This window comes from Botryllus schlosseri, chromosome 1, assembly GCF_051294905.1.
Source record: "Botryllus schlosseri isolate E-star chromosome 1, Bs_hap1, whole genome shotgun sequence".
Lineage (NCBI taxonomy): Eukaryota > Metazoa > Chordata > Ascidiacea > Stolidobranchia > Styelidae > Botryllus > Botryllus schlosseri.
In genome coordinates this window covers 39521146-39548354 of record NC_137236.1, presented here as the reverse complement: position 1 = coordinate 39548354, position 27209 = coordinate 39521146, and the positions used below count along the sequence as shown (strand labels likewise).

General features: G+C 40.0%; 5 protein-coding genes across 9 annotated transcripts in view; 3 read left to right on the top strand and 2 right to left on the bottom strand.

The window, feature by feature from the left end:
- Nucleotides 1-9099, top strand: part of LOC145436925 (cyclin-Y-like protein 1) — an 82176-nt gene extending 73077 nt beyond the window's left edge. The window contains exon 4 of the mRNA XM_080314123.1: nucleotides 8837-9099. The gene's annotated coding sequence lies outside the window, so the exon portion shown is untranslated. The remainder of the gene's footprint in view (nucleotides 1-8836) is intronic.
- The window catches only part of LOC145436426 (protein NLRC5-like), a 233178-nt gene that overhangs the window by 33280 nt on the left and 172689 nt on the right, over nucleotides 1-27209 (top strand). The window contains exons 3-4 of one of the 2 annotated variants that reach the window (XM_080313782.1): nucleotides 10872-11179; nucleotides 22525-23173. In XM_080313782.1, the coding sequence (XP_080169908.1) occupies nucleotides 10872-11179; nucleotides 22525-22812 (596 nt within the window). In that variant the 3' untranslated portion in view covers nucleotides 22813-23173. Of the gene's footprint in view, nucleotides 1-10871; nucleotides 11180-22524; nucleotides 23174-27209 lie in introns of those variants that run through there. The other variant, XM_080313775.1, reaches the window with a different exon arrangement.
- LOC145436402 (uncharacterized) overlaps nucleotides 1-27209 on the top strand; it is a 493503-nt gene that overhangs the window by 452752 nt on the left and 13542 nt on the right. The gene's annotated exons all lie outside the window — the stretch shown is intronic.
- LOC145436610 (uncharacterized) lies at nucleotides 2588-4636 on the bottom strand. Of its 3 annotated transcripts, none has more exons than XR_013914345.1 (8): nucleotides 4375-4636; nucleotides 4138-4311; nucleotides 3961-4067; nucleotides 3809-3914; nucleotides 3566-3748; nucleotides 3293-3503; nucleotides 3077-3147; nucleotides 2588-2905 (listed from the first exon to the last, which is right to left on the bottom strand). XR_013914345.1 is itself a non-coding variant. In XM_080314000.1 (7 exons), exons 1-6 carry the CDS (start codon nucleotides 4561-4563, stop codon nucleotides 3315-3317), a joined length of 948 nt encoding a protein of 315 aa, XP_080170126.1. In that variant the 5' UTR covers nucleotides 4564-4636; the 3' UTR covers nucleotides 2924-3147; nucleotides 3293-3314. The 3 variants fall into 3 exon arrangements, 1 of the variants encoding a protein (XP_080170126.1); XR_013914351.1 differs by having other exon boundaries at nucleotides 2588-2890; XM_080314000.1 differs by lacking the exon at nucleotides 2588-2905 and having other exon boundaries at nucleotides 2924-3147.
- On the bottom strand, nucleotides 6057-8567 carry LOC145436859 (uncharacterized). The gene is made up of 5 exons (XM_080314069.1): nucleotides 7441-8567; nucleotides 6968-7063; nucleotides 6744-6833; nucleotides 6620-6683; nucleotides 6057-6500 (listed from the first exon to the last, which is right to left on the bottom strand). Exons 1-5 carry the CDS (start codon nucleotides 7478-7480, stop codon nucleotides 6404-6406), a joined length of 387 nt encoding a protein of 128 aa, XP_080170195.1. The 5' UTR covers nucleotides 7481-8567; the 3' UTR covers nucleotides 6057-6403.

Here is a 27209-nt window from a genome sequence, read left to right as displayed (position 1 = left end):
AGATATCGAAGACAGAGCAGCACCGAATTCCTAAATTGGCTCAAACGCGTTGGCTTTCGCGTGGCAATTTAATCAAGTCAATACTTGAACAATGGGATGCATTAATCCTCTACTTCCAAAAGGAATCTTTGTCTGACAAAGTCGAAGGGAGTAATGCGATCTATCAGACAATGAAAAACAACGGCACCAAGCACATGCTTCTTTTTTTGAATTATATTTTGGACAAGGTTGATGGACTGAATACTGAATTTCAATCGGAGAGTTTCAGATTGCATGTTCTCCATTCAATGATAATTTCTCAGTATAGAGATATATTAAGCTGCTTCATCAAAGACCAAGTACTGACTTCATTCAATATCGCAGATATTGACCCAAATAATCAGCTTCTGCATAAGCCGCTGAAGGACCTATATCTTGGTGGCCGATGTATGTCAATGCTGTGTTCGGTACCTATAAGTCCTTCTTGTGGTGACCTCATGTTCAGAAGGGACTGCCAGGCTTTCATGATTGAGCTTTGTGACCAAATTAAAAACAGATTTCCTCTGCATAAAGATGGAATCATTGCGAAATTGCATATTCTTGATCCTGAAATTGCCACAGACACGGCAAAGTCTCCATCTTCAATCATCGACGTTGCGCAAAAATTTCCACATCTTGTGACAGAAGATGAGTTGGACAAATTAGATGACGAATGGAGACTGTTCCGTAGATTTGAGAACATACCATTCTCGCATAAATCTATTCCAGATTTTTGGTATTCTGTTCGCAGGATTACAGATGGCTGTGGTATTCCGAAATTCAAATTGCTCTCAGAGTTCATGACTCACTTAACAGTTTTGCCGCACTCATCGGCTTGCGTGGAGAGAATCTTTTCTGTCATAAATCATATGAAAACAAAGAAAACCAACAGGCTTCAAACCGATACTGTAAGGAACAGACTGTTGGCGAAACAGACTTTATCGAGACATCAGAAGAACTGCTTCGACTGGACACCTAAACCAGATTTGGTAAAGGATGTTGCATCTGGTGCTTGTAGACACCGTTATCAAGAAAGATTGAAACGACAGAGAGTTGATAGTGGCGAAGATTCTGAGTGAAGGCAATTGGATCATGTCGCATAATTAGTTGTGCCATTTAAGCCTTCTCCAAATTGAACTAAATGTATTGTATGCAATTTTGTACCTTTCATGAATGACTGTTGAATTGCATTGTCCTCGTCAAATCTTTGTCTAATATTAGGTTTGGACGTATTGTATTGACGCCAAAGGACTAACGCACCTTTCTTTTAATTCATTACAGGCGAATTATGGTAATTTAAGCGAAATACAAGATCTGGGTTTTTCTGGGTTTTTTTAGTGCTCAGATCTGGGTTTTTCCAAAATATCTCAGTGGCATCTCTGACACCATGTATGTTCCAAATATCATACAGCAACCTGTTGATCTTGCACCGCTGCTGCGCTCATTGGATTTCAAGGACCCGCCAGTACTCTCTGAAAAAGGTATTGAACTAGCTACGGGTTGGATTATCAGTATGAACTCCAACGGAAATCCTGATGATCTTGTGATGAGTAACAGTAAGGTTTGCGGCATTCACACAATCAAAAGGACAGGCTTCTCTCTGCCAAATTTTTACTTGAGCTCATGGAAAGAATTATTGATAATGGAATAAAGGCACCGCAGCCTGAGTCATTAGTGTCTGCCAGTATTTCTGAAAGGGAGAGTGATATTTTGGAATACATGGCTGGTTTTACTTTGAGAAAGGCAATTCGAAAATTCAATGACCAGTTGGACCAATCTTTGCTTGAATATATTACAAATAACACTGGTAAGCCCTTTGGAAAGTTGATCCCCCAAATGGAGCGGAAGGCCGGGGCACTTATTTATCCAAGCTCAGAGCTGCTCTTTCTTCTTAGGAGAGTCTACAGGGAGTTTACAAGGGAATGCAGCAAATCCCCAAAGTTAAAGAACTTTTCAATTTTGCAGGACAGAGTCATCGAAAGTTCGTACGTCTTCAACTTCAGAAGCAGCATCAACAGAGCGACATGTTCTGATGTCCATTCCAAACTAGTTATAGATTATATCATTGGCTTATTTCTCAGAGTGTTGGGTCACTCCTTCACGAAAAAGCTAGTTAGTAAACTTAGAAAAGGAAGAGAATCGAATAAAGGAAGCCAGGGTACTCGTGGTGATTTGAAGGGAAAACCAATCTTGAGTAAAGAATGATGAATTGTTTTGTTTGCAATTTCATAGTTATTAGCATGTAACTCGCCTTTTAATTACTTCCCATCTAGTTTCTATGAATATGACCCAAGATTAGCACCAGCGGCATTTATGCTTTCTAATACGCTATGCATTATTTTTCAGGTTACACATTCTGCCTGCACCGCTGACTCTCTCTCTCTCTCTGGTGCTAACATTTTACATCGCAGGTCATTACAAGTATGACGGTTCAATGACGATGCGTATATCAGCTAACCCTCTACCATATGAAATGGAGGGCACAATATTACTATATTCCGGCTATGTAGTCATAAGGCATTGTTAACTGCTATCTCATTTCATGCAATCCTTTAAAGAAATGAACACATTTCAACAGTTATTTGTGGTATTGTGTATTGACCATCATCGACCATTTGCTAGATGTTAGCCAGTTATGCAAAAACTATCCGGGGCACAACTGGAAGTGACTGCTTGGTGCATGAAGACACCGTGGAGACCAAAGTGTAAACCCGGTTAAAATGAAAGATCTCCGGGTCGCCATGACCCTTTCACATCTAGCAAATGGGTTTCATGTCAGTGACAGTTTGAAGATATTCATTCGATTTCATCATCCATCGTTGCATGGTCCGTGGTGTCGCGGCTTGTAAATATTGACCGTTTCCAACTGCATCTGAAAAATAAATATCTACGGCAGCATATGGTGGGGTTGTAAATCAGTGGACTGGACAAGGGTTAGAATAGGAGCAAGCCATAAGACAACGTTGAACTGGGTGGAACATAGGGCGTGGGGATTACAGTTTTACTAATATATGGGGATTACAGTTTTACTTATATATGTTGAGAAAAATGAAAGTACCTTAGAATGACAGCGCCCTGCACCTTCATCCAAGATGATCATCTATCATGGCTACTGTGACAATCCTTGGTCTAAAAATGATCACATTTATGCATATGCAATGCTCTGCGTGGAAAAGGGAGTAAATATTATGTATGCATGCGTGGAAAAGGGAGTAAATATTGTGTATACATATCTCGCTCTGTGCTAGTATTAATGAGTCTACGACTATCTCACCCTGTGCTGGAATGATTATGAACTACGCTTTCTTCTTCTTGGCGATGGGTTCTTCATAGATGGTAGTCCAAACGTTACTGGTGCCATGCGTGGAAGAGGAACCGGCATTGGACCCTTTGATCTTTTTTATGGACTTTCGCTGAGTCTGGTGTTGCAGCCCATAGTATGCCTGCGAAGCATCAGGATGCCGAGATCGATATGCTTGCATTCTCTGTTAGTTAGAGGATGCATTAGAAATCAAATTATGCCACATACTGGAAAATTGACACAGACCAGATTTCCAAAACAAGCCTCCAGAATGTCCTGAGTAAAGGACTTGAGCCATAAACGGGGCATTACTTCGAGAAATATTTCAGCTAATTTGACCAGATTCAATGTAGTGAAAATGAGTCCTTCAAGAGTTGGACGAGCTAATATCCTTTTTCTCTCTCCTCTGTGATGCTTAGATACATCCTCCTTGAAACATTCAACAAAATTAAATTAAATTGCTAAATTCACAAGACGTAGGCTACTTACTTCCCAATCCAACAGCGATGTCACAAACTCATTCTGAAGCCATGTCAGCTGTTTGTCGTTTTTTTTTACCGGACATTTGTAGCCACAATTGATTATTTCAAACCACCTGAATACAGTCAATAATAACGAAAAATGAAAAAAGAGAAATTTACTTGGAAAAAAGAAGAATAAACTTTGAAGTTCCTTCAGCTCCAGCAATCTTCGAGAGACAATTTCCGACTTTCCAATTCAAAACTCCTCTGGCGAGATCTACTTTCATCTGAGGGACAATAGGGCCATAAACTATATTATAAAATATTTTATAGGACGTCAGCTGAAGGTAAACCAACCTTGGTGTAAGGCGTCAGGTGAATATGGGACTCTGTGAGTCCCGATTCACTCAGAAGTGAAGCAGCGTCTTTATAGAAGAGGTCCTCAACGTATGTCCATAGGATATGCTGTCCACTCCAACACAGAAATTTTGACCCACCTGGCCGCGAATTGTAGAGAGAGTTTCGTACAGTCTATCGAGAATACAAAGCTACATATTCATGAGTTATGAATGAATGCCAAACAACCAAGCTTACCTTGAGTAAGTGGGAAGGATCGGACAAAAAGTAAATGTTCCTGTCAGCAGAAGCTGGATTCGGTGTCATGAACAATTTCCCCATTGGAATTTCCTTACTACCACTCATGATTTTGAACATTTTACGATTGGTTGGATGGCCATCAGCAACAACAGCATGAACCTCAAAGCCGTTTGATTCGCACTCCATGATCACACGCCATGTCAAATTTGCCAGTTTCCAAGCTTTAATTGATTTAGTTGAGTACCAGGCAAAAGGTTGAGAAATCCAGATCCCATGACAGTACTGAATTACTATTTTTCCGAATAGTATTACAACCAGGGAAGGCACAACTGTTTGCAGGCATTTCCAATATTCGATAGTTGTAATTAATCACTAATACATATCTGCAAAACACCTACAATAAGGTCAAATGCCCCAAAAGATCACTAACAGAAAACAGACACTTTCTCAATGCTAAGGTTTTGTGACTGGCGCAAATTTGCTCAACTCGTGAGGTCACTGTTACCCGACCGGAAATGATTGACAGGCCACGCAGTTACCGTTCTATCCCATTCAGTTTTCTATGCTTTAGGGTGGATTGCACAGATGCCGATTGAAAAGTAATCACCGATTGCCTTAATCGGCGATAATTTAATCAGCGAGCAAGGTCACCTGGTGACTCTGTGGTACAGATACGGATTCGCCTGTGAGTTATCTTATCGCGGATTACTGACGCAAATCGACTCAAATGACGTACGCTAGCAATCAGCTGTTTTCGGTCGGTGGCGATATGAACTGTGTCGTCATAAGGGAGAGATGCGCTCTTCATAGATATGTAATATGTATGTTTAGTTGATGTCATGTGAGTGTAGCAGCTAACTAAACTGTTGCTACTGCACAGTGTAAGGTTATGAACGCGTCAGAACAAACGTTTAGAGGTTATGAAAAGAGGTATTGTAGGAATAGCGTACCAAAATCATCGTCTTATACCGGTATTGCTATGCCAGAAACTCTACCACAAATTTCGTATATTGCAGGACATTTATCTCATTACTCAGGGATATCTAGAACTAGATAGATACTTTTCAGATATAATTTTATTTTCCGTTTATTGGTGCATTAGCCGCTTCACCAATGTGAAGATATACAAATTGAGTTCATGCACACACATTTGCATACGATTTTGATTTCTCCATACCAATGACAATTGGCTCTGCAGGAGTGTAGAAGTAAATTTCAGCCATTGCAAGGATCTAACTGTTGTGCAATGTGCTCAAGTGCTGTACAAACAGTAATGCATTTATGTTACAATTTTGCAATGCAAAGTTATCTGCTGTTACCCAGTTGAGTAATCTTGTTTGTTGACAGCCAAATCTCACTTCAGTTTATCAAGAATTTGGTCAACCATAAAATTCAATACAACCTGTTTTATAGAGAGCTACATTAATATAGTGCAATAGCGACTGAGAATAACAATGGATCCATACCTAAATGTTCTTGCTACCCTCCAGATGTTAAAGAGCCTAGCAGAATAGATAGTACCAAGAAGATTGGTCAAAGACAGAGCAAATCCATTGGAATATACCCTGGAGGTTAGCGACACCGATAACGTGACGGCACAACCGAGCATGACTTCAGCACAGACATATTGTTCAAAATCACCTCTCTAGAATGTCTTGAGTATTTCATCTCGTGTTTGCACAGCACACCAATAACCACACATTCAATTCCTTGTCAATTATTTTTATTGCGAGATCCAGTAGCCTATGCTGTAGTCAGAATTGGACAACTAGAAAATCAGCTTTTCAAAATTAGACTATAATGATAATTATGGCTGCATATTTTTCCAAATTAGAATAGAATTATAGACAGTAGTTATTTTTCAATTAAATTAGAATAGGGATTACTGAATATGTGAAAATTGAATCTGCACAACTCGCTTAGGATTGTAGAGTTCTACTGTAGAATTTTCAGCAAAACCAGAAATAAAGTTAGAATTATATTACTGGTATTTTGCAGTTACTATTCTAATTATACAGCCAATTAACTAGTTGTCCAAGTCTGGTTTTTGTGCTATTTCGATTCGTTGCTGTATTTTCTCAATTTTGCAGTTCTTTTTCCAGTTTCTGGTACTTGACATGCATCTGTAATTCAAAATATTTCATTCTGATATCATGCTGCTCCTTTGCCATTTCCAGGACGTTCATTTCTGAACACCACATTTTGATCACCAACATTAATATGACTTTTTTCATCAACACACCTGGCTCTCTTTTTCGGGACAATTGGCGTTGAGCTTTTCGTGTTCTCTGTTTCATCTTGCATATCTGAATGTAGTAATGAATAAACTGTGGGTTGCATCACCATCATTGTATGCTAACACTTACCGGTCTGGTGTTCCATCCTGAAATCTGTCGAGGGAACTGAAGGAAGCGTCACATCGCCATCAACAACGAAAAGGGCAGCAATTTCATTTGCTGCAAGAAAACTATGGTTAACAACAGTTGTATTGATTCAATAGAGCAATGTTAATGTCAATCAAAACAACCCCAATGTTCTATTTGAAGTATTCGTATGGCTATGTGGATTTCAAATTAGTACCTCAACTTACCATCGCTGTTGTGACATGAAGAACCAGCCTCTGTGTTCAGACTGTTCACATCCTCGTCGATGATGAAGGTGCAAACTGAATCTTCGGAATATGCATCTGAATAACCATTTTATTTAAAAATTTTAGTTAGAAATACATTAGAAAAGTTACTTTCAAATTATTTTTTCACGGTTTATCTTAACCTCGCGAAACATAGGAAGGATGGATGACTAAAATCATGACTTGACTCGAGTTGGAATAGGATGAATGGATTTGACTCGAGTCACTGCTTCAATATGACATATGGCATGAGAAATCCTGACTCGAAGTCAAATCTTCAAGTCGAGTTGCAAGCCTAACAATAATATGGCAACGATACTGCTCAGGCACCTGCACAGTAGCAAAGCCAGACTGTTGCAAGTTAAAATTGGATGCAAGTTCCTCTGTCGTTGGTTGTAACATATTAAAATAGTTTATTTCCTAAATGCACTCACCATTTGTTCGTGTGACTATCGAATACGCAATCGTAGTCATACCGATGTTTCAAACATTCAATTTGAGATGGAATAAGGTCTGAAAAGTGATAATAAATATACCAGTGCTATAAAAATCAATTGAAGATTGATCAAGGAGTGGTTCAGATTAGGAATTTGCTGAGCAGTGTTCCCCATGTGTCGTTTTCGTATAGCTGATGACGTGCAGCAGTCTCTGTATATGGTTAGTTTGTTGGGAATTACAAAAAGACAATAAATCTATGTTTCTCATGATCATCAAAATTTGTCTATTCAGTTCAAAACGAGCGTTAAAACGTGAGTATGAAGCATGCAGAGAGTCACGATAAACACAAATGGAAACAATACATCTCCTACTGCGAATTTTAAAGAATTGTCAGTAAAATTAGGCCTACCTATCGAAAACCTTTTCCAAGGAGCTCGTCAACTGGAGGTGGGCCAGTTTTGACCCGTTCGATGCGTCATGATGCATATAACTTTTTTGCTTTTCTTTTCGAATTTTTCAATACTTTCTGGATTTGGCCAGTTGTACGGCTGCACGCGCAGGACCAGTATTCATAGCTGCATATTTCTTACTGATTACATCTCAGGCCGCATCTTTTTGTTTTGCCGTCAGTCTTTTTGTCTTCTTTGGTTTCAATTCAATTATTCTAAACTTTTCCTGTCTGTTGGAATTTTCCGTCCTCGTATTTTATTTCCAAAGTATACTATCGAATTCTGTACAGTGTACAGTACAGTCTGTAAAAAATGTCATACCGGTAATCATAGCATAAGGTACTATCGGCTGTGGTAGGCCCACGCCCATAATATGCGCCAACAGTTGTAGTAGTGTCTGAGTACAATGTTTTCAGCAAATACCGCAACTGCATGTCAGAGAATCCAGTTAACAACATCTCAATACCAAATACTAGTGTACCTGTAGCCAGCCCAGACCGCAGTCAACGCGAAGCACACAGCCGATTAACTTTCTAGACACCTCGCTCGGCTGATAACATTTGGCCGATTAAAATTCACCGATTAGTGGCAGATCAGCATCTGTGCCACGGAAGCCACCGATTACTGACGTTTAATCGGCGATTAGGAATTAATCGACATCTGTGCAATCCACCCTTAATTATAGAATGTAAACGTGGAATGGCAGCGACCGATTTTGCAGCTTCGTTCCGCTTCGCTGAAGCTTTACTCAATCTTATTTTACGGCAGCTACTGTAGAATTTCTGGCAATCCAAAAGTTGTCTTCCAGAGCTCAGAATTTACTGAATCCGGTCTTGATCGAAAGCTACTGTCGCACTGATTTCGAAAATATCAATCAAAATATGGTGAAGCACCGTACTGAGATGAAAAACCACCCTCAACATCTAAAATCTGCATTGTTCAGAACAATTGGATGACCGCAAAACAATGACCATAACAATGACCCATTGCGGCTCTTCGATTGTTCGGACAATGCCGATAATTCAGACTTGGAGGGCGAATTCTAAGTGGTTCAGTGCCTGATCATATTTTTATTTACATTTTCGGAATCAGTGCGACAGTAGCTTTCGATCAAGACCAGATTCAGTAAATTCTGAGCTCTGGAAGACAACTTTTGGATTGCCAGAAATCCTACAGTAGCTGCCGTAAAATAGGTTTCTATTGGCGAACCAGTGATGAGCATCGGGGTGGAGTTTGCCAATTTTGTGATACTCGGAGTGGAGTCGGAGGGTAACATGCAAAAATGATTGCCAAGTGCATAAAAATCAGCCATCTGCACTGGAATTGGGGACTGGAGACTAAGGCATAGGGGCATAGGGATTCTGGATTTCATAGTCTTGTTACATGTTATTAGTTTAGTTTTTAACTCGACGAGCTAAGCTGACGCTAAGTCCAAATTCACACTGACATTACCACTCACAAAATGGAATTATTACATTGTTGAACGTCATCAGGATATATTCGGTTATGATCATGAACTGCCGGAAGACTCACGGTAGCTAAATGTTGTGCCATAGCACAAGCACCGCGGTATAGTGCTGATTCAAAGGTTATCATCGATACAACTACTATGGTAGCATGAAAATCAGTCATGCTACAAGTACGCAAAGAGGGATTTGACTTATATTAATCTACAGAAGACTGCCTCTACTCTACAGAACACTACTACCACAGAATAACTTTAGGCCTATTGTTTCTGGAGATTGTATGCCTTATTATGACATTCGTCAGCTATGGGTTTTGAAAACTTCATACCAATGCGGGAAGCAAATGCAGTTCTTCGACTGATAATGAATCAATTCCTCCAATTTTTTGAACTTCAGACACTGCTCTGCGAAAATAACGTACTGATGATAACTATGTCAGGAGAGCTCATGTCTAATCATACCATCTTTTGTTAGTTCACATACTATATATCGTTAGACTGGCAAGTATGGTATACTTGATGTGTTTTAGCAAATAAATGTGATAACATGGCAGACCTAATAGCAGACTATTGTCTACTCTTGAATGGTTAGAATGGTAGTGGTGCTAGTTGATTGACATTTTCTTGGACTCTTGACAAACCTTGTTAAGACTGCGACGAGTATTATCGCAAGGTGTCATCTGGCTGTATTTGGTTATTGAGTTGATGACTTCTGTCTATGGGCCTGTGATCAAATCTCACGTCTGGGTAAAACTATCCTGAACTATCCTCATCAAAAGTTTCAGTTATCCGACAATATCCGAAAAATCTGCGATAATATCCAGATCCTATCCGACTGCCACAAAATTGTCTAATATCCGGTCCGAATGCTATCTGCTCATCTCTGGCAATGGCCTAATAATCTCTGTCATTTTTCATTTGCTTTTGGTCCGAGATCCTACTTTTATTCGTACACTTACTTCAAATTAATATCATTGTCGCTTTGTGTTACCATTCCTATAATTAAAATTCCAATTTTTTTTCTATTTGCCTATGTTCTTTCAATAGATACGATTCGTGATCTGTAGAACTGTATCTGAGCTCAGCTGTACAATTGATATTCTGCGATATCATTATTCGATATGAATTTTTCGGATTCCTGCGCGAGATTTTCGGATATAGTCGAATATTTGGATGAGATTCTTCGGGTTCGGATAGATAGTTCCGCAGACACAAAAACTGTCGGACAAGAACTGCGGCTATATACGTTTAGGGAAAGTGTAGAAATTACCCAACTGTGCAGGCACGTTTTGCGCATCTAGTCGTAGGTTACTGATTTATTGTTGAAAGTAACACTAATGAATGATAGTTCAGCGTTGATCATCGCCATTGCCATGAAACACTCATGTGAACTCTATCCAAGAGCTCAATCGCTTCATTCTAACCCTGTGTTGTCGCAGTAGCGTATATTTTCCAATTGTTACGTAACCATGCAATGCCAACGATCACCACGATATTGCTTGTTGCGTCACAGTCTCGGATGGAACGGCGAAGCAGCAAGTCTTTGCTCGATCGCTCCGCCTTCAACTCGAGAAGAATAAGAACGACAGCCGCCTTCTCATGGAACTTTACACAACGATCTATGAATCAGACGACGACGATCTTATGAAAGATCTTGACGTCATCGTTGCAACTGACATCTCATTGAGTCGCGATGAAGCTCATATCGTTGGATCGCTTGCAGCTAGGAGTCAAAGCCTTCATTCTTTGAATTTAGACAACTGCAGTATTGACGATGAGCTGTTGGGCATCATCGCAAGGTGTCTGGGAAATCGAATTCAAGTGAGTCACTTTATTAAATCAAAGCTTTCGTAGGAAACAACAAATAGCGGTATTCTAGATTCATCGAATCGAATTCATACCTAATGCGATTTTCAATGCGATGCCTTCCATAATCTAGTATTCCATAATATGAGATCCTCGTGGGAGGGAATTTAGATAGAGCGTTATGGACTAGTGCTTGTCATGAATTCCTCTGGTAGCAGGAAAAAAAAATTCAGCACTAAACGAGCATTCACCTTACCAGTTTGACATTTTCATTGGCTTTGTCAGTATCAAATCCCGATTCCACGATCAAATTCGATTTCACAAGGCAAGCGATACACATACAGATTTGGTTCTCGGTGGATATTTTACTATGCGAATGACTATGTCTTACGCTATATTGCAATTTTACATAAGAACATTCGCATGTGTAGCCTACTTGAGTTATAATTGAAATGCCACCTTTACAGTTATCATGAGATCATCAAAGCTCATCATTGTCACGTCTCTCTGGTTTATTTATGATGCGCATTCTGCACAACACGAATTTGGAACTTTTCAAAACGCTGCTCAGATAGTAGTAATCATAATATAGGTATAATAATCTGAAGAACCAGTACTTTAGGTTTATTGCCATTTTAAAAATAATATTTGACGTGAACCGTAAATTAACAACCGTTTCAAATATAAGATATCGCCTGTCACATGCAGGGTGGCAATTTTCTACAATATCTAAAGCTGGTAGACGTCACATTGGTGTGATGTTCATCTCCACAGCATATATTATACGAATGTTACCTCTGTGGACGACGCTTCCATTCGTCCACAATTGCTAACCTGTTTATGTAAATTGCAAAATTAGTGTACCAGGCTGCCATTCACAGATCACACCCACAGTTTTTAGGGTGTCATTCGAAATATATTCAAGTTTACTAAAGGCGAATGAGCCCAGTATCATTCACGGTGATCAGATTTCATCCCGATCATTGATTATAAATGAAGATATAAGAGTGTGTATGCCTTACTGCGATACTGCTCTATGAAATAAGAAAAGTTACCATTTGCGCGTGCGATTGGATATTTGTATCTCGAACATCGACACAGCCAAGTTATATAATTAATAAATAAAGTCGCCGCTGTGCAGTAATGCGTAATTGCGTATTGTGTTTTCTCACACGATTAAGTTCGATCCAGCCGATGAGTTTGTTGCTTTTTCGGGTAATCATGGCGTTTTTCGACTGCATCGGTCATTTACGCCAGACCGGTATTCTCTATTATGTTTCTGTATCTGTCAACTTTTAGCACGGCCCACTTCTAGGCTTTTTCTAGTCGATAAGGTTGAAAACGTAGGGTATCGCGCCAGTTTCCAGGCACATGCGTTCAGATGTCACTGCGTCGGTGAGTAGGCTATTAATGGACTGCCCTAGTTCGTTTTCGGCTGTGGTACGGATACTGGTATTCGCTCGCTATGTATATCAAGCGGCAGTGTTGGGATGACTAGATTAAGTCAGACTCGAATCACTCTTTTCGTATAACTTGACTTGACTCGAGTCACTTTGCAAAAATGACTTGACTTTACTCGTCGTTTCAGAAATGTGGATTGACTCGTGACTCGGACCAAAATTTACGAGTCAATTTCAAGCCATCAAGTAACGGTGTCGATCAAAATGACGGATATTGCATATATTCGGATACGCTGGTGTAACTTAGAAGAGTGAGCAATCAGTCAAAGATTGTGCGTTTTACTGGGCGGGCCTCCATTCCTCTATCACAAATAAATTGACCGCAAATGAAGTGATCGGAGCTCCTAACTATAGTAGTAAAATAATCTAATGGCAAAATACCTCTCTTCTATAGACTGTTCAATTTCTAATTCTATGATTTTATAATAATAATTATTTTATAATGACTATTTTATTCAAATCCAAATTTTTTTACTGCAATAACTTTGCTTCTAGTGGTTGGAATTGAGCTAAATTTGGTTTGCATCATCTCTACTGATAGTCTAACAATTTTATAATGTCTGCAAAAATAGAAATTTTTTTAATTTTTATTTTTTAAATAATAAATTCAAGACTTTATACAGCAAGAACCTCACTTCTACTGGTTGGAATTGAGCCAAATTTGGTGTACAGCGCTGTTTTAGCCAAAACAATAATTGTCTAACATAGCCAGTGAAATTTGAAAAAATAATTGGCTAGGCTTACAGTGCTCATTTTGGTCGGCACAGGCACTGAACTCAGGTATGCTTCGTATGCCGTGCATAGCTAGGAATTTTTTTCGGTATGCGGCATACCCAGAACTCCATTAGGCATGTAACTGCTTGACTAGTTGGTGAATTGTGCGTCTTAGAAATCGGCAATGTATTTCGTAATGCTGCTGTTCACGTGAGCAAATCAGCAGCAATACATTGATCGAATGCGAGTAATTAGAAGATGCGATGCGAGGCAACAAGACCGAAACCTCAATACTAAAATGATGTCAATTTTTATAGGCCTGAAATGTAGCAATTGTCCTGCTGTGTAGAAATATGATATCTGGCTCGCCTGCCTGTACTATTGCGTCTGCTGTGATTGTGATGTCATACTGTCACAAGACATATAACACGGGAGGACTTGATTCAAATACATACTGGCTGTAAACAGAATCAAGCGGCGTGATTGACTTTTATTTGCGGTAATACCAAAAACACAATGATCGGAAGATGTGTTGCAGGCTTCCACATAATTATTGTGGCTACTGAACAGGGTCCAGAGCATGGAACTTGATTTATTAGCCGTCTTCGAAAATGCATAGGCTATTCATTTGTTCATGAGGCGGACTGTTAGCGTAATGCGTATTGATGGAAGATTGTGAGCTCGCAAATTAAGTGTACACTGTAGGCTACAGTCGGACTGGCTAGTTATCTTACGCTAGATGTCGAGTATATATAATAATCATATGTGCGAGTTCAGTAACACGACGAAGCTAATGCGATAGATGTATTATCGGGATTGGGGCACGTACTTAAAACCTAATAAATTGATGCTACCTTGGAAATTTTGAAATCAATTCAGCAGGCGGCCTGCTTAATAGTATCGTAATTTTGTCACCATATACAACCGACTATTGAACGTTTGCGAGTCGGCTAATTCGTCAATTCTGACTATTATGACGTCACCCCTTTATGCCGTATCGATCACGCATACGTTCGGTAAATTAGAGTTCAGCGCCTAAGGTGGTCGGTAACCTGTTGTAAAATTTAAATCAAATTTTAATGAAGTTTATGAATTCATGTTACTTGTCAACCATCGGAACCGATCTCACGGATGTGTAGATGACTAGTGCATTGCATCATATCGTCCCTCGATTCAAAATAAATGGCAACTTTCAAAAAGCTATCAAAATGCAATAACACAATTATGCCTCGTACTGTGAAAAATCAACTTGGCTAAAATTGTGACTTGACTTGACTTGACTCGAATCGAGTCACTTTCAAAATCCCATTGATTTGACTTGAGTCAAAATATGCATTGTGCAGTGAGGTACTTTGTTGCTTTCCATCGTTACCCATTTTTGGAACTACTTGAGTAGTTTTCCTCTACTTTCAGTACCTACTTACACAAGTAAATCTGCTTTCCAGCTACTTTCTCTTTAACTTCGTTTTATTTGGTGAATTACTTATTTACTTTTCGTTATTTACAGTTTATCAGGAAGAAGTATTTTAATAATCCGATAAGAGAATGAATAAGATCAAGACGATGAAATTCAGTGGCTGTTTTCTCGGAATTTTTACCATGATTCTGCAAAATGTATATGCCTAATCGCTCTCGGTCAATATGATTTATGTAGCTGTCCTATGTGGTATGTGCAAACTTTAAGACCACATCATTGCCCATACATCAGTTTCATCACGGTAAATGGCACTCATCAAAATGTTTGTAATTATACGATCTTCCATATTTCCAGGTTCCTTCCTAGTCGATCAAAGCGTGAATGTAGTATCAGAACCAACTTGTCCGTATCGTTCATCGTCTCATTAACTATGGGCCTTTTACTACGAGAAAAAGCGCCATACCGTCATATATTCTGGAAAGGGGCACTGGGGTCGAAACAAGTACATAACCACTTTTCAATGGCAAAGCTATCATTTGTTTCGCATGATGCAAGAGAATCCTTATGCCATAATAATTCCCTGGGGATGTAGCAACACAGAACCAGCTCTCAGTTTCCAGGTGTTAGCGATCTATGAGTGCGTATTTATTATTGCTTTTCAATACTACTTACTTACTCGAGTAGTTTTCGAAGACAACAATTCGACTTCCACTTGAAATAGTTTTGAGCTGCTTCGAACAGCACTGCTTCAACTCGTATTTGAGTATACCGGTATATAATTCTGCATCACCATTTCTATTTCAACACGCGTCTCCTTCTATATTGACCACCTTTGATTAACATATATATAAATGTATATTGTGTAATCATGATACCAGCTGGGGCTCGGTCGTACTCTACTGTAAACATCTACAAATTTCAATGCGCCGCTTCCCCGTACTTGCCATAATTAATTTCGACACCATTAGGAAAACTGTTGCCATTTATTAATTAGAATACGCTAGGTTCCCGTTCAAATGTATCAAATACTGTGAGAATTTGTGCTGTTGAAAATTTGTTGTTGCATCAATATTTGACAACGTAATTGTCGCACAACGCGCCGTGTGAGTAATGCACTAGCAAGTAACACGGCTCGACAGTGGAAGCGGAGTTATTGCAGTCGAAAAATTTGGATTTGAATAAAATAATATTTAAGCTAATTCTCGAACTGGCCACCGTAAATACTATTACATTCAAATCCAAATTTTTCGACTGCAATAACTCCGCTTCGACTGGTTGAAATTGAGCCAAATTTGCTGAGCACCGTTTATACACAACTTAACAATATCATGGGGTGAACAGAAAATCTTGAGAAAATTTTTATTCATTTTTTAAACAATAAATTGAAGACTTTGATCTCTTGTACCAATACGGCTACTGCTTGGAATTAAACCAAATTTGGTGTGCAGCCTTCAACTAGGCAACCTAACAATTTTATCAAGTAGCCAGTACAATTTCAAAAATAGTCGTTTTTGAATACTCCTATTGCAAGTATGGCGTTTAGGCCTACTAACAATACAGGACAACTGCAGCATACTCACCATACCCTGGTTTAACGAATATGGCTAGTACAACTACTATGTTATATCGTTGCAATGATGAAAGGATTTGATTCGTATGCCCACGTCAAATGCAGAAGCGGCATCGAATGCGCGGGAAAAATTAAGTCGAACATTTTGACATCTAGGTAGGAGTGTATGATAGTGTATAATAGTTTTATGGCTTGTCTGTCAAGCATCAGTAGGGGTGTTAAAGAATGACTCTTTTCTCAAATCATACTGGATACTTGATAAAATTGTTATGTTACCTAATTACCGGCTGCACACCAAATTTCGTTTCATTCCAACCAGTAGCCGCATTGCTACAAGAGAAGAAAGTTTGATATTTATTATATAAAAATATATAAAAAAATTTAAATTTTCTGTTCAACCCATGATGTGGGTAGGTTGTGTACAGAGAAACAATGCTCAACAAATTTTGCTCAATTGCAACCAGTGTGAGCGACGTTATTTGGATTTGAATAATATAATATTTACGTTGGTTGGATTACTATTTTATTCGTATCCAAATTTTTGAACTGCAATAAATCCGCTTCCACTGGTTGCAATGGAACAAAATTTGGTGAGTACCGTTTCTGTACACAACCTAACAATTTTACGCGGTGAACAGAAAATTTTAAAATTTTTTTGTAAATATTTAGCCTACATAATAAATCCAAATTTTTCTTCTCTTGTAGCAATGCGACTACTGGTTGTAATTAAACCAAATATGGTATGCTGAGTTTTTTAGCCAACCTTTCAATTTATCAAGTAGCCAGTGAAATTTGAAGAAAAATGTTTTCTTTGAACACCCCTACTGTACAAAGAGCGTAGTAAGACTCAACGATATGGGGAAATAAAATATGTCCTCATAGGCTCATGCCATAGGACATGATTTTTACATGCCTTTTGAATATTAGAAATGAGGATCTAAATCAAAATGGCTTACAGAACAGAGCCGCGCCATGGGTTTTTGATTTCGCTTATGGCCAGAAGTGGGTAAACGGAAGGTATTGGACACCAAAATCGCTAAAATGTGTATATGCTATACGTGCTACCATTGAAAATGATTATTTTTGACATCAACTGGAATTTTTTCTTGCATCGCTTGATTTAGCTAGCTGATAATCATTGGCCTGTCTATAGCAGGGACGGCCAACATGTGGCCCGCGAGAAGGTTTTGAATGACTAGCGAGGTAATTCTCAATATTAGTTATAATATCAAAAAATAAATTACTCAAGAAATTTATTTTGAACTTGCAAGGCCAACCATAAACTTGATTATCCTGACTGCGGAATACGAGATGTTGCTAACTAAAATATCAATTCCAACGCATTGGCGTAGGTAGTGTCCTGCTTGATTTTTCATAGATGTTTTTTTAAGACCACGAAGTAGATATTTGTCTTTATTGTCTCTCTATTACTTGCTTTTAGTATCTTGCAGGCTTGTAACAAAGTCACAAGCCTCCGAGTCACAACACAATCTCACTTTTATAGTTTTGACTCGAGTCAAGTATTATGACTCGAGTCCGAGTCCAAGTCATTGTGTTGACCGCTCAGTTTCAAGTTAAAGTCTTGATGAACCCACTTTTAATAACTTGTTTGGTGATATCGAATGGTTCGTATACAGTGGCGTATCCAGGGGGGGGGGGGGGTTTTAGGGGGTCGGAACCCCCCCCCTTTTCAAAATCCTAAAAATTAATGTCAAATATAGCTTCTAATATTTGCTAATTTATCAGTTTAACATATTCGTTTTTACGTATGAGAAGGCGAATATGGCGTCTTAATGTTATTTAAGGGGACTAACACCCCTACAAAATATTGGAATTATGCGCCGAATTAGTCGAAAGGATAAAATAGGTCATTATAATTCGCTAATTCCATACGAATTCTGCGCTTGGTCAGCTACATTTCAGCTGTGGCGGTTGCTGACGTTCTCAACTTTCTTCCCTCGATTTCTCTCTCGCCTTGCTAAAACGAGAGATGCATCTTAGGAAAATCTAATCTAATTGGCCGACGCGATACGTAATTGCAAAGACGAACTTGTCGGCAATCAACATCGCTCGCGAATTCGCTCCACCTGCTCGCTTTGAAATCCTAATTAAGAATTGCACGCGGCGGCGTGTTGATTGATCAGCGAGACGCAGACACGACGGCACCAGTACGACAATGCTATTCTCAAATCCACATTGTATTCGCGATTATTGGCGAGAAATGGCCTACGATCGACATTCACATTTCAAAATACAAGCCTAGCAATCCACGTTCTCGATTGTTAGGTGGCTTGCTGTCGTCCAAATACAGGCCTATGTTGTCGCTGAACGGGAGAATTGAGTAGGCCTAGTAGTAAAGTTAACCTAATTATATCGGGTGACAAGTTTCTCTGTCGATCTAGTTATTATCCCAGTGTGTACTCTGTATTAATTGACTGACTTGCGTGCTTGCAATTAAAGTCTAATTATCTTCGCGCGTAGGCTACTACACGCCCAGCCGTATGGCTAGTAAAGCCATCGAAAAGCACACATCCGTGTACGACGTACACTGTTCACACCACACCTCTCTGTGGCGATCGCGATCACCCTCGTTTATGCTACCACCTTATTCCGCGCTTGTTTGTGCGCGGCGACGTGCGCATAATATCGTCAAAAACCAACAAAATCGCGCATCTCTGGCCGGAACTAGGCGCTTGGCGTTTGCCGGCGCATGACTAAATGTGAGCATTTACGAATTTCTTTCAATCATGCCGTGAAAGAAACGCGATTTTCAGGCAATGTCTGTATCGTATTCGTACATCTTCCCACTCACCGCAAATCTCTGTTTCTTAATAAACTATAAATATTCGCCACGGCGTGGAGACGAGTGATCGCAATGATGACGTCACAATAGCCAATTTCGTGACGCAAACCCCCTCCCTTTTTCGCGCTCTGGATACGCGCCTGTTCGTATATATAATATACTAATTTTCCTCCCTTTTCCAAGTACCAATACCAAGACGAAATCCCAATAGTGTGGTTACTTAACTATTCTTGGAAATGACAATGAAATGTCGGTCTTGGCTGTGTGCGTCTCGAGTCATATGACTTGGTTCGAGTCATACGTAATCACTCGAGGCAATACACAGATAGACTCGATTCGGGTCATTTCAGTATTTTGAGAAAATGACTCGAGTCAAGTCGAGTCATCAGAAAATCGTGACTCGAGTCTAGTCATTGCAACCCTGGTAAATTCTTAATACGCCCAATTTACGTTGTTGAGGGTGGAGCCCAATTTTTCTGCTGAGTAGCGATTCTCTACTCAGCAACGATTTCGTTACTCAACTCACGCCAAAAAGTATACTCACTCAAATGCGTCCAGATCGGCACTCAAATCTAAGTCAGCGCACCACCAGACTTAAGTGTCAATTTTCACGGTCGAGCAGCCAACTGCAGGCAACACCCGCCAAATACCGTAGTACCGGTACTGTCGTATATAGCTGATAACCTGATATAGGTACACTATTTCGTGATGTGAGGTTCTGCTGAGCGAATGAAATCAGTGGCGCTTGGACGGATGTTGTGTTTATAATTGTATTTGTAATTATCTTGTACCGTTTCGACTTCTTGTCGTACGGCATCCCGGTATACCGGAACGGTAACTTCTGCAGTCTCAATGCGCTAGCATCCCCCCGCCGTCGCCGTTCTTACGGCGACAGAAAAGCCCAGAAAAAGACCCGACAAAGGGAAAGCACTCACAAGGAATGGAAGGAGCTAGAAAGGGACGTGGCTTCAAAAAGATCAACATCGAAAAGAACTGTGACATCGGGATCGGGCACTCTAGGCCGAGGTGGATGTCAGTATAAAAAAAGATCGCAACTGCGTGTCGTTCGATATCCTCCTATCTGTTCATTACATCGCATTGTGTCTTATCGCATTCTACATTGTGTGTGACTTGTTCAGATGAATAATATAGCTTAACGATTATTATTATTACGCATGCTCTTTTCACAATTAAATATATGAAACATCTTGAAAAGACCCCCAGCATGAACCTCAGCAGATAGAGTTCCAGGTACTATCAGGGTTAGGATGAAGTCGCTATACTTTCAAGCCAGTTTAGGCGATAGCAGCAATAAGAGATACTGGATATTTAAGGGAGAAAATGTCGGGTGGGTCTAGCTATATCGGGAAGTTGAATGGTAGAGGGGACAAGTGAATGGTTCAAAGAGGAGCTTCAATTGGAAAGAAATCCTCGAAATATGTTAATTTTTCAATTTATGTTCACGATATAGATGCATTCTTTTGTTATTTCAGGCCTGCACTTACGTGTTCGCCTGCTGTGGAACTTATCTTTATATATTTCGAATGGGGTTGTAGCGTCTTGCAAATATACTTCTGTGGGGCATAGGAACGTTCCGGGTATCTTCAAGGATTTATATATTTCTATTGGGTCATCTTCAAAGAGTGTGGATCAGCTGAGGCTATTCATTTCATTTAGATAAATCAGTGAGAACTGCGTCTAGTTTTTACGTCAGTGACGAAATAATGACGACAGCGTCGTGTTGTCATGACAAAATCGTTCACGTGTGTCCAGTCGAAGGCGAAAAAAATCTGGCAACGCTATCTTGGAAAACGACGTCTGGAAATCGATACTTAGCTGAGCAGAGAGAATTGGCGCGCACTCAACGCTGAGTACCAATCGATTTTTAGTTGAGTGGAGATTCGCATTTAAGCAGTACTTAGTTGAGGAGAAGAATTGGGCTCCACCCTGAGTCTAGCTATATTCGCAATTATGAGAGAACGTGACGTCCAACATGCGTCTACATATCAACATTCGCAGAAAAATTGTTGGCGACGAAACCTTGGCACAAAATGATAGACGCATGTTCGACAAAATCTACGATATTGATATGTCCACGTCCTGAATAATCCAGTCCTTGCCAAATGAGCCCAGTGGTATACGGGGGTGACAAGCAATAAATGCAAGTACCATTATTATTGACGGAATTCATTCATAACTTGAAAAAAATTACTCGCTTTGCGCGGCTATTACTGGGTTTTTATGACATAATTGCTATCGATTTTTATGCGTTGTAATATAAGTCTTATTTTCACCGTTACCCAATACGGTTCGCTCTTATGGTACGACTACTAACAGGTCATCAGTATTCAAGTGGCCCGCGCAATGGTTCGTAAATCTCCGGTGGCCCTCTGGCTGAAAAGGTTTGCCACCCTGGTCTATAGTCTGAATTTGATATTTTAAAGATCTCTCAACAGTCATAACCTTATATACCACCAGACTATGCATTTGGATTGCAAGTATTCTTGTTGCACTTTTTATTATTTTTTTGATATGATGATACGGGGACACGAAATTTTCCACTACGTCAAGGTGGCGTGTCCAAAATCTTTGAGAACGACTAACATAACAGGTAGGGTTTCTCGCAAACTTCTTACATGTGCAACTGAATCTGGACCTGAGGGAAACAATGGGCGGGCTGAACGCTGCTGACCCCTGGTATTATTTGTATTCTTGCAATGCATCAACGACAGTGTTGCTTATCGCCTGCTCAGTCCTTGTGCGCCAAGACAGATTGGTTTGGTTTCATGGAGGAATCTCTATTTTCCCATATTCGGTTGTAGACATTGTGTATAATCTTGCTGGCGTCTTGATAAAATCATTTTAATGTAAGTATTGACTTTCGATCTTTGCAGAATCATTTGAATATTTTGAGAACACATACTGGTATTTTTATATTAATAACATTACTCTTGTCGAATCATTTTCCAATGGATGTTGGTCAAAACTTTTCCAGTTATCTCCAATATGACCTATTTATTCATAACGTTCAATATGTAAGGGATTGCGGCTCACACCCACAATTATGTAAATCTGGGATCGACTCATATTCTTGGAATTCAAATACTTTGGGAATGTGAATTTTTAAATTATTCCGAATATATTGGTAATGAATGTCATGATATCACTACATGACATTAGTCGTAAGCACTCGCAATGGAGATTTTATTCACTGACAGTCGCTGATATCACCACCTTTTAGATATCACTTTGTAATGTAGGCTACATTGAAGATCCTTCAATAGCGAATAGATTACGGCTCAGTTACTTTGTATTTCGACGCTGATGATTTGATGCCAAACTGACTTTCACACCTTGGTTTAGTCAACACTTCATATAATGTTTCCATCGTTTCAGGTGCAGGAAGTGAATTTGCAGTTCAACAGTAATATCTCGGCAACAGCGCTACGTTCGGTACTTGGACATCGTCAGGTTGAGTCGCTATCTGGAAATTTGCATTGGGATGTGAGTTCGATTCTAAGATGTAGTTGCGTACTAACAAGTGTAGGCGTCATTTTATGTGGGTATGCACGACATGTGACGTTACCATCGCTCACGATCCGTTACGTCATAGTCGCTAGAGAAGGCATTTTGCTACATGTCATCTGCATTCATCCACAAGACGTACATTTACCATTGTTTTGATGTTTTCGTATTCTTACGTCTCATTAATATCGAACTATGCAATCGGATTCAGTGAAATGGTGAGTCACGTAGAGTAGCAGCAGCAATTTGAGTGCTTAGCGCATGCCGTGACCTAAACACAGAATTCAGCTTGCAACTAAATACACAATTGATTGAAGTTAGATATTGGCGTTCTCAAAACCTGTCAGTTCGTCGGTGATCAAGTTTATTGGCAACTCGAATGAATTCAGAATATAAGCATCAATATTTTCTACAAATCATGTCGCAGTTGCGTGTTCCAAGGCCACGAGCCGCTGCAAAATGCACTGTGTGAGTTACAAGCAGAGTTAATCAAGGTAGTCAAATAATCTACTCCAGTAGAAGTAGCGAAGGTAAAATCTACTTAAGCACGAGTAGAAGTAATCCCTTTTTAGGCGTCCTAAAACTACGTCAAGTAGAATTAGGAGTAGCGACCCTAAAATCTACTCAAGTAAGCAACAATGTAAGTAGTCGTGAGAAGCAGTTGTAAATGCGCTGTCATTGTCTGTCAAAACCGGAAACTGGGCCCTTCTGATGGTACAGAGAGATGGATTCGTGCTGCTCAGTACAAAGTTTCCACACAGGAGAATTAAACCGCATCGTGGATGCAAATGATAGCTTTGCTACATAGAAGCGGCTCTTAACTTTTGCTTACCCCAGATATCTATTTTAGATAATGTCATAGAATTATGACCTCCGCAGTATTCTAAGACCCGCAGTCGAGGCGGAAGCAATACAGAGTTGTATCAGAAACGGTAGAAACGATTTGCGCGATGATTGTTACGTGAAGCAACAATATGATAGATCGTAAAATGCCATTCACGTTTAATTTTACTTCGTACTATTACACTTTTACGGGCATGTGCTTCGGACAAAAGAAGTAAGATTAATTAAAAAACCAACTGTAGCGATACCGTGCATGAGGAGAAATTCGACTACAATATTTAAAACCGGTTTTATACGGTTTCAAAGGCGATTGACGCTCAACGGTCTAGCGGTAAAAAGTCAAGGACCATTTTTTCCCTGTTTGAACACTCGTTGTGCGGCTAGAATGCAAGATTACGATGAGATAGTTTCGAATATTTTTTGAGCCATATTTACTGCGATGAAACGTGTCATATAGGCGAAAGTATGTTATGAAATGATCTTACATAAATAATACTGACCAACAATTCCATGAAAACATTCTTGTCGCTCCATATCTATTCTGCTCAAAGCACGACGAACGTTCCGAACATTTTTAACTTTTGTGATAGGTAAATTATTTTTGATACGCGGCAAAAAACGTCACAAAATTTTTTTAGTCTCATTCTCTCTCTCTATCTTTATTGGAATAATATAATCGTTTTGATTCACAAACTGTAAATAGTGAAAAGTATGTAAGTGGCAAACTAATATGAAGTAGAAGTGGAAGTAGCGAAATATTAATTTTACTTGAGTAAGTACTAGAAGTTGTCGAAAACTACTTGTGTACTTCAAAAAGTAGAAGTACTACGTCACTGACTACCTTCGGTAACAAGCGGCATTACTGGGATCGCGGCAATTCTAGAATGCGCATGTAGACATGAATTAGCACGCGGAAGATGATTTCAAGTCCTAAAGAAAGCGCCCATCTAATTAGCAATACGTCAACACAGTGAGTTCTGACATCGCATCGGCAAATTGTTTTGCAATAATAACAGTATAGTTGAAGTGACTATCATGCCATATCAGGTCTGCTCATAATACATGCATACAATATTATACAATACACATATACATTAGGATTACCAGAGAACCCGGCCCTTGGAGAACCCGGCCCTACCAACCCGGCCCTTGGAGAACCCGGCCCTCGGAGTATTCACCGGCAATCCTAATATCCCACCTCCGGCAACCCTAATATCCTCACCCTACCCCTAATATCCCACCCCCGGCAACCCTAACCCTACCCCTAATATCCCACCTCCGGCAACCCTAAAATCCTACCCTAACCCTAATATCCCACCTCCGGCAACCCTAATATCCCACCTCCACCAACCCTAATATCCCACCCCCGGCAACCCTAATATCCCACCTCCGGCAACCCTAATATCCCACCCCCGGCAACCCTAATATCCCACCCCAGGCAACCCTAATATCCCACCCCCGGCAACCCTAATATCCCACCCCCGGCAACCCGAATAACCCACCCCGGCCACCCTAATATCCCACCCCCGGCAACCCTAATATCCCACCTCCACCAACCCTAATATCCCACCTTCGGCAACCCTAATATCCCACCTCCGGCAACCCTAATGTCCCACTCCCCGAACCCTAATGTCTCCTTTCCCAACTACCCTACCCAACCCTAACGCCCCACCTCAACCTACAGTTGCAATAACGAGCAGACCACGAGTGGTTGATATGTGAGCAATAACAATCGTTGGGATATATTTTTCATCTGAACATTCACACACAATGTACAATGCGATAAGACCCAATGCGATGTCATGAACAGATACGAGTATGTCGAACGTCGCACGTCCGCCCCGCACCAAGTCAATTCAACACTGAGCCGACCACGCAAGCGTGATCACGTGATCTGATCACGCCGTGACTGCGTGACCTACGCATGCCCTGACCTCCTTACAAGATTGACAAATCAGTTGATAATAACATTATTACTTTATTAATTCATATTAATACTTGTGAATACACTTAATTTTAAAATTCCCGAGGAATTCACCGAGGGCCGGGTTCTCCAAGGGCCGGGTTGGTAGGGCCGGGTTCTCCAAGGGCCGGGTTCTCCGGCAACCTACATTAGGATGGTTCAAAAATATCTTTTTATCCAGATTTCGGGGATTAACTGATTAAATTGTTAGGTTGGGTAAATAATCGCTGCGCACCAAATTTGGCTCGATTACAACCAGTATAAGCCAGGATTGTAACCAAGTCACAAGGCTCCGAGTCACAAGTCAATCTCACTTTTATAGTTTTGACTCGAGTCAAGTCGAGTCATTTCAACTCCACACCGAGTCAAGTCCAAGTCAGTGAGCAGAGGGTCGAGTCCGAGTCATGGAATTATGACTCGAGTCCGAGTCCAAGTCATCGTGTTCACTGCTCAGCTTCCAGATAAAGTCTTGGTAAATCCACTTATTAAAACTCTGTTTGGTGATATCGAACGGTTCACTTTTAAAATATACCAATTTTCCTCACTCTTAGCAGTTTCTGTTCGCATTTTCAAGTGCCAGTGCCAACAGGCGGAATCCCAATAGTGTGTTGGCTTCGGATTTACAATGAAATGTCAGTCTTGGCCGTCTGAGTCTCGAGTCAATGACTTGGTTCGAGTCATGCGCAATGACTCGAGTCCAAGTCGAGTCAATACACAGATTGACTCGAATCGAGTCATTTCCGTATTTTGAAAAAATTACTCGAGTCAAGTCGAGTCATTAGAAAATCGTGACTCGAGTCAGACTCGAGTCGAGTCATGACTCTAGTCATTACAACCCTGGTATAAGCTGACACAGAGCCAATTGAAGTCTTGAATTTATTAAACCAAAATTAAAAAATTAATTTTTCAACTTTTACTGCCAACTCCATAAAATTGTTCAGTTTCCTAAAAGAAGGAAGCATGACAATTTTTGGTCCATTCCAACCGACAGAGGCGAAGTTATTGCAGTTGAAAGTTTTAACTAAATTACAAAAATAGCATTGTCGGTGGGAAAACCGAAAATTATCAATTATTCTATATTCTATGGGTTGGAGTTACGTCAAATTTGTTTTGCATCGTTTTCGTACACAACTCAACAATTTCATGAGGATTACAGTAATTATTATTTAAAAATAATAAATTTCAACTGCCTCTGCCTCGTCCTCTACTGGTAGGACTTTAGCCCAATTTTGTGTGCAGCGTTTTTTTAGGCAACCTAACGATGTAATCAGTGAATCCCGGAGATCCGAAAAAAAGTTATTTTTGACCTACCCTTCTATATATATTAGGGTTGTCCAAAATTTGGAAAATCTTAAAAATACCATGTGATTGTGTCTCATTCCATAGATTATTGATAAAAAATAACAATGAGCCCAGAAGAAGCTCACGGGAAAGCCGTTAGGATTTCGGCCAAAGCGTTTTAAAGTAGCTGCCCAGGAATGGGCGTGCCACCGACCATAGAACGGCGAGAAGACTAGTAATCAAAGAACCACGGCTCCTGATTGACTAATTGGCTATGCTTCAATGATCACCACAGCAACAACTTGCTGATTATGTGCTCAAGGAGTCTGCTACCCGTGGGGATTCTGAAATCGCGTTGTTGGTTGGTTGGCAGATGATGATTTAAGATTAATTCAGGACATGTTAAGGTACGAAATACATGATGAACAATCAACAGCTGCTTCACAAAAACATCTACAGCATGACTGCT

What these genes read in the sequence shown, in the direction of transcription:
- LOC145436610 (XM_080314000.1), bottom strand. Translation starts at nt 4,563, where the DNA reads ATGGAGTGCGAATCAAACGGCTTTGAGGTTCATGCTGTTGTTGCTGAT. An exon ending in ATCCTTCCCACTTACTCAAG is followed by an intron (nt 4,312 to 4,374) that starts GTAAGCTTGGTT and finishes TATTCTCGATAG; the next exon opens with ACTGTACGAAACTCTCTCTA. An exon ending in CATCGCTGTTGGATTGGGAA is followed by an intron (nt 3,749 to 3,808) that starts GTAAGTAGCCTA and finishes GAATGTTTCAAG; the next exon opens with GAGGATGTATCTAAGCATCA.
- LOC145436859 (XM_080314069.1), bottom strand. Translation starts at nt 7,480, where the DNA reads ATGACTACGATTGCGTATTCGATAGTCACACGAACAAATG. An exon ending in GATAGTCACACGAACAAATG is followed by an intron (nt 7,064 to 7,440) that starts GTGAGTGCATTT and finishes ATGGTTATTCAG; the next exon opens with ATGCATATTCCGAAGATTCA. An exon ending in TTCATGTCACAACAGCGATG is followed by an intron (nt 6,834 to 6,967) that starts GTAAGTTGAGGT and finishes GTTTTCTTGCAG; the next exon opens with CAAATGAAATTGCTGCCCTT.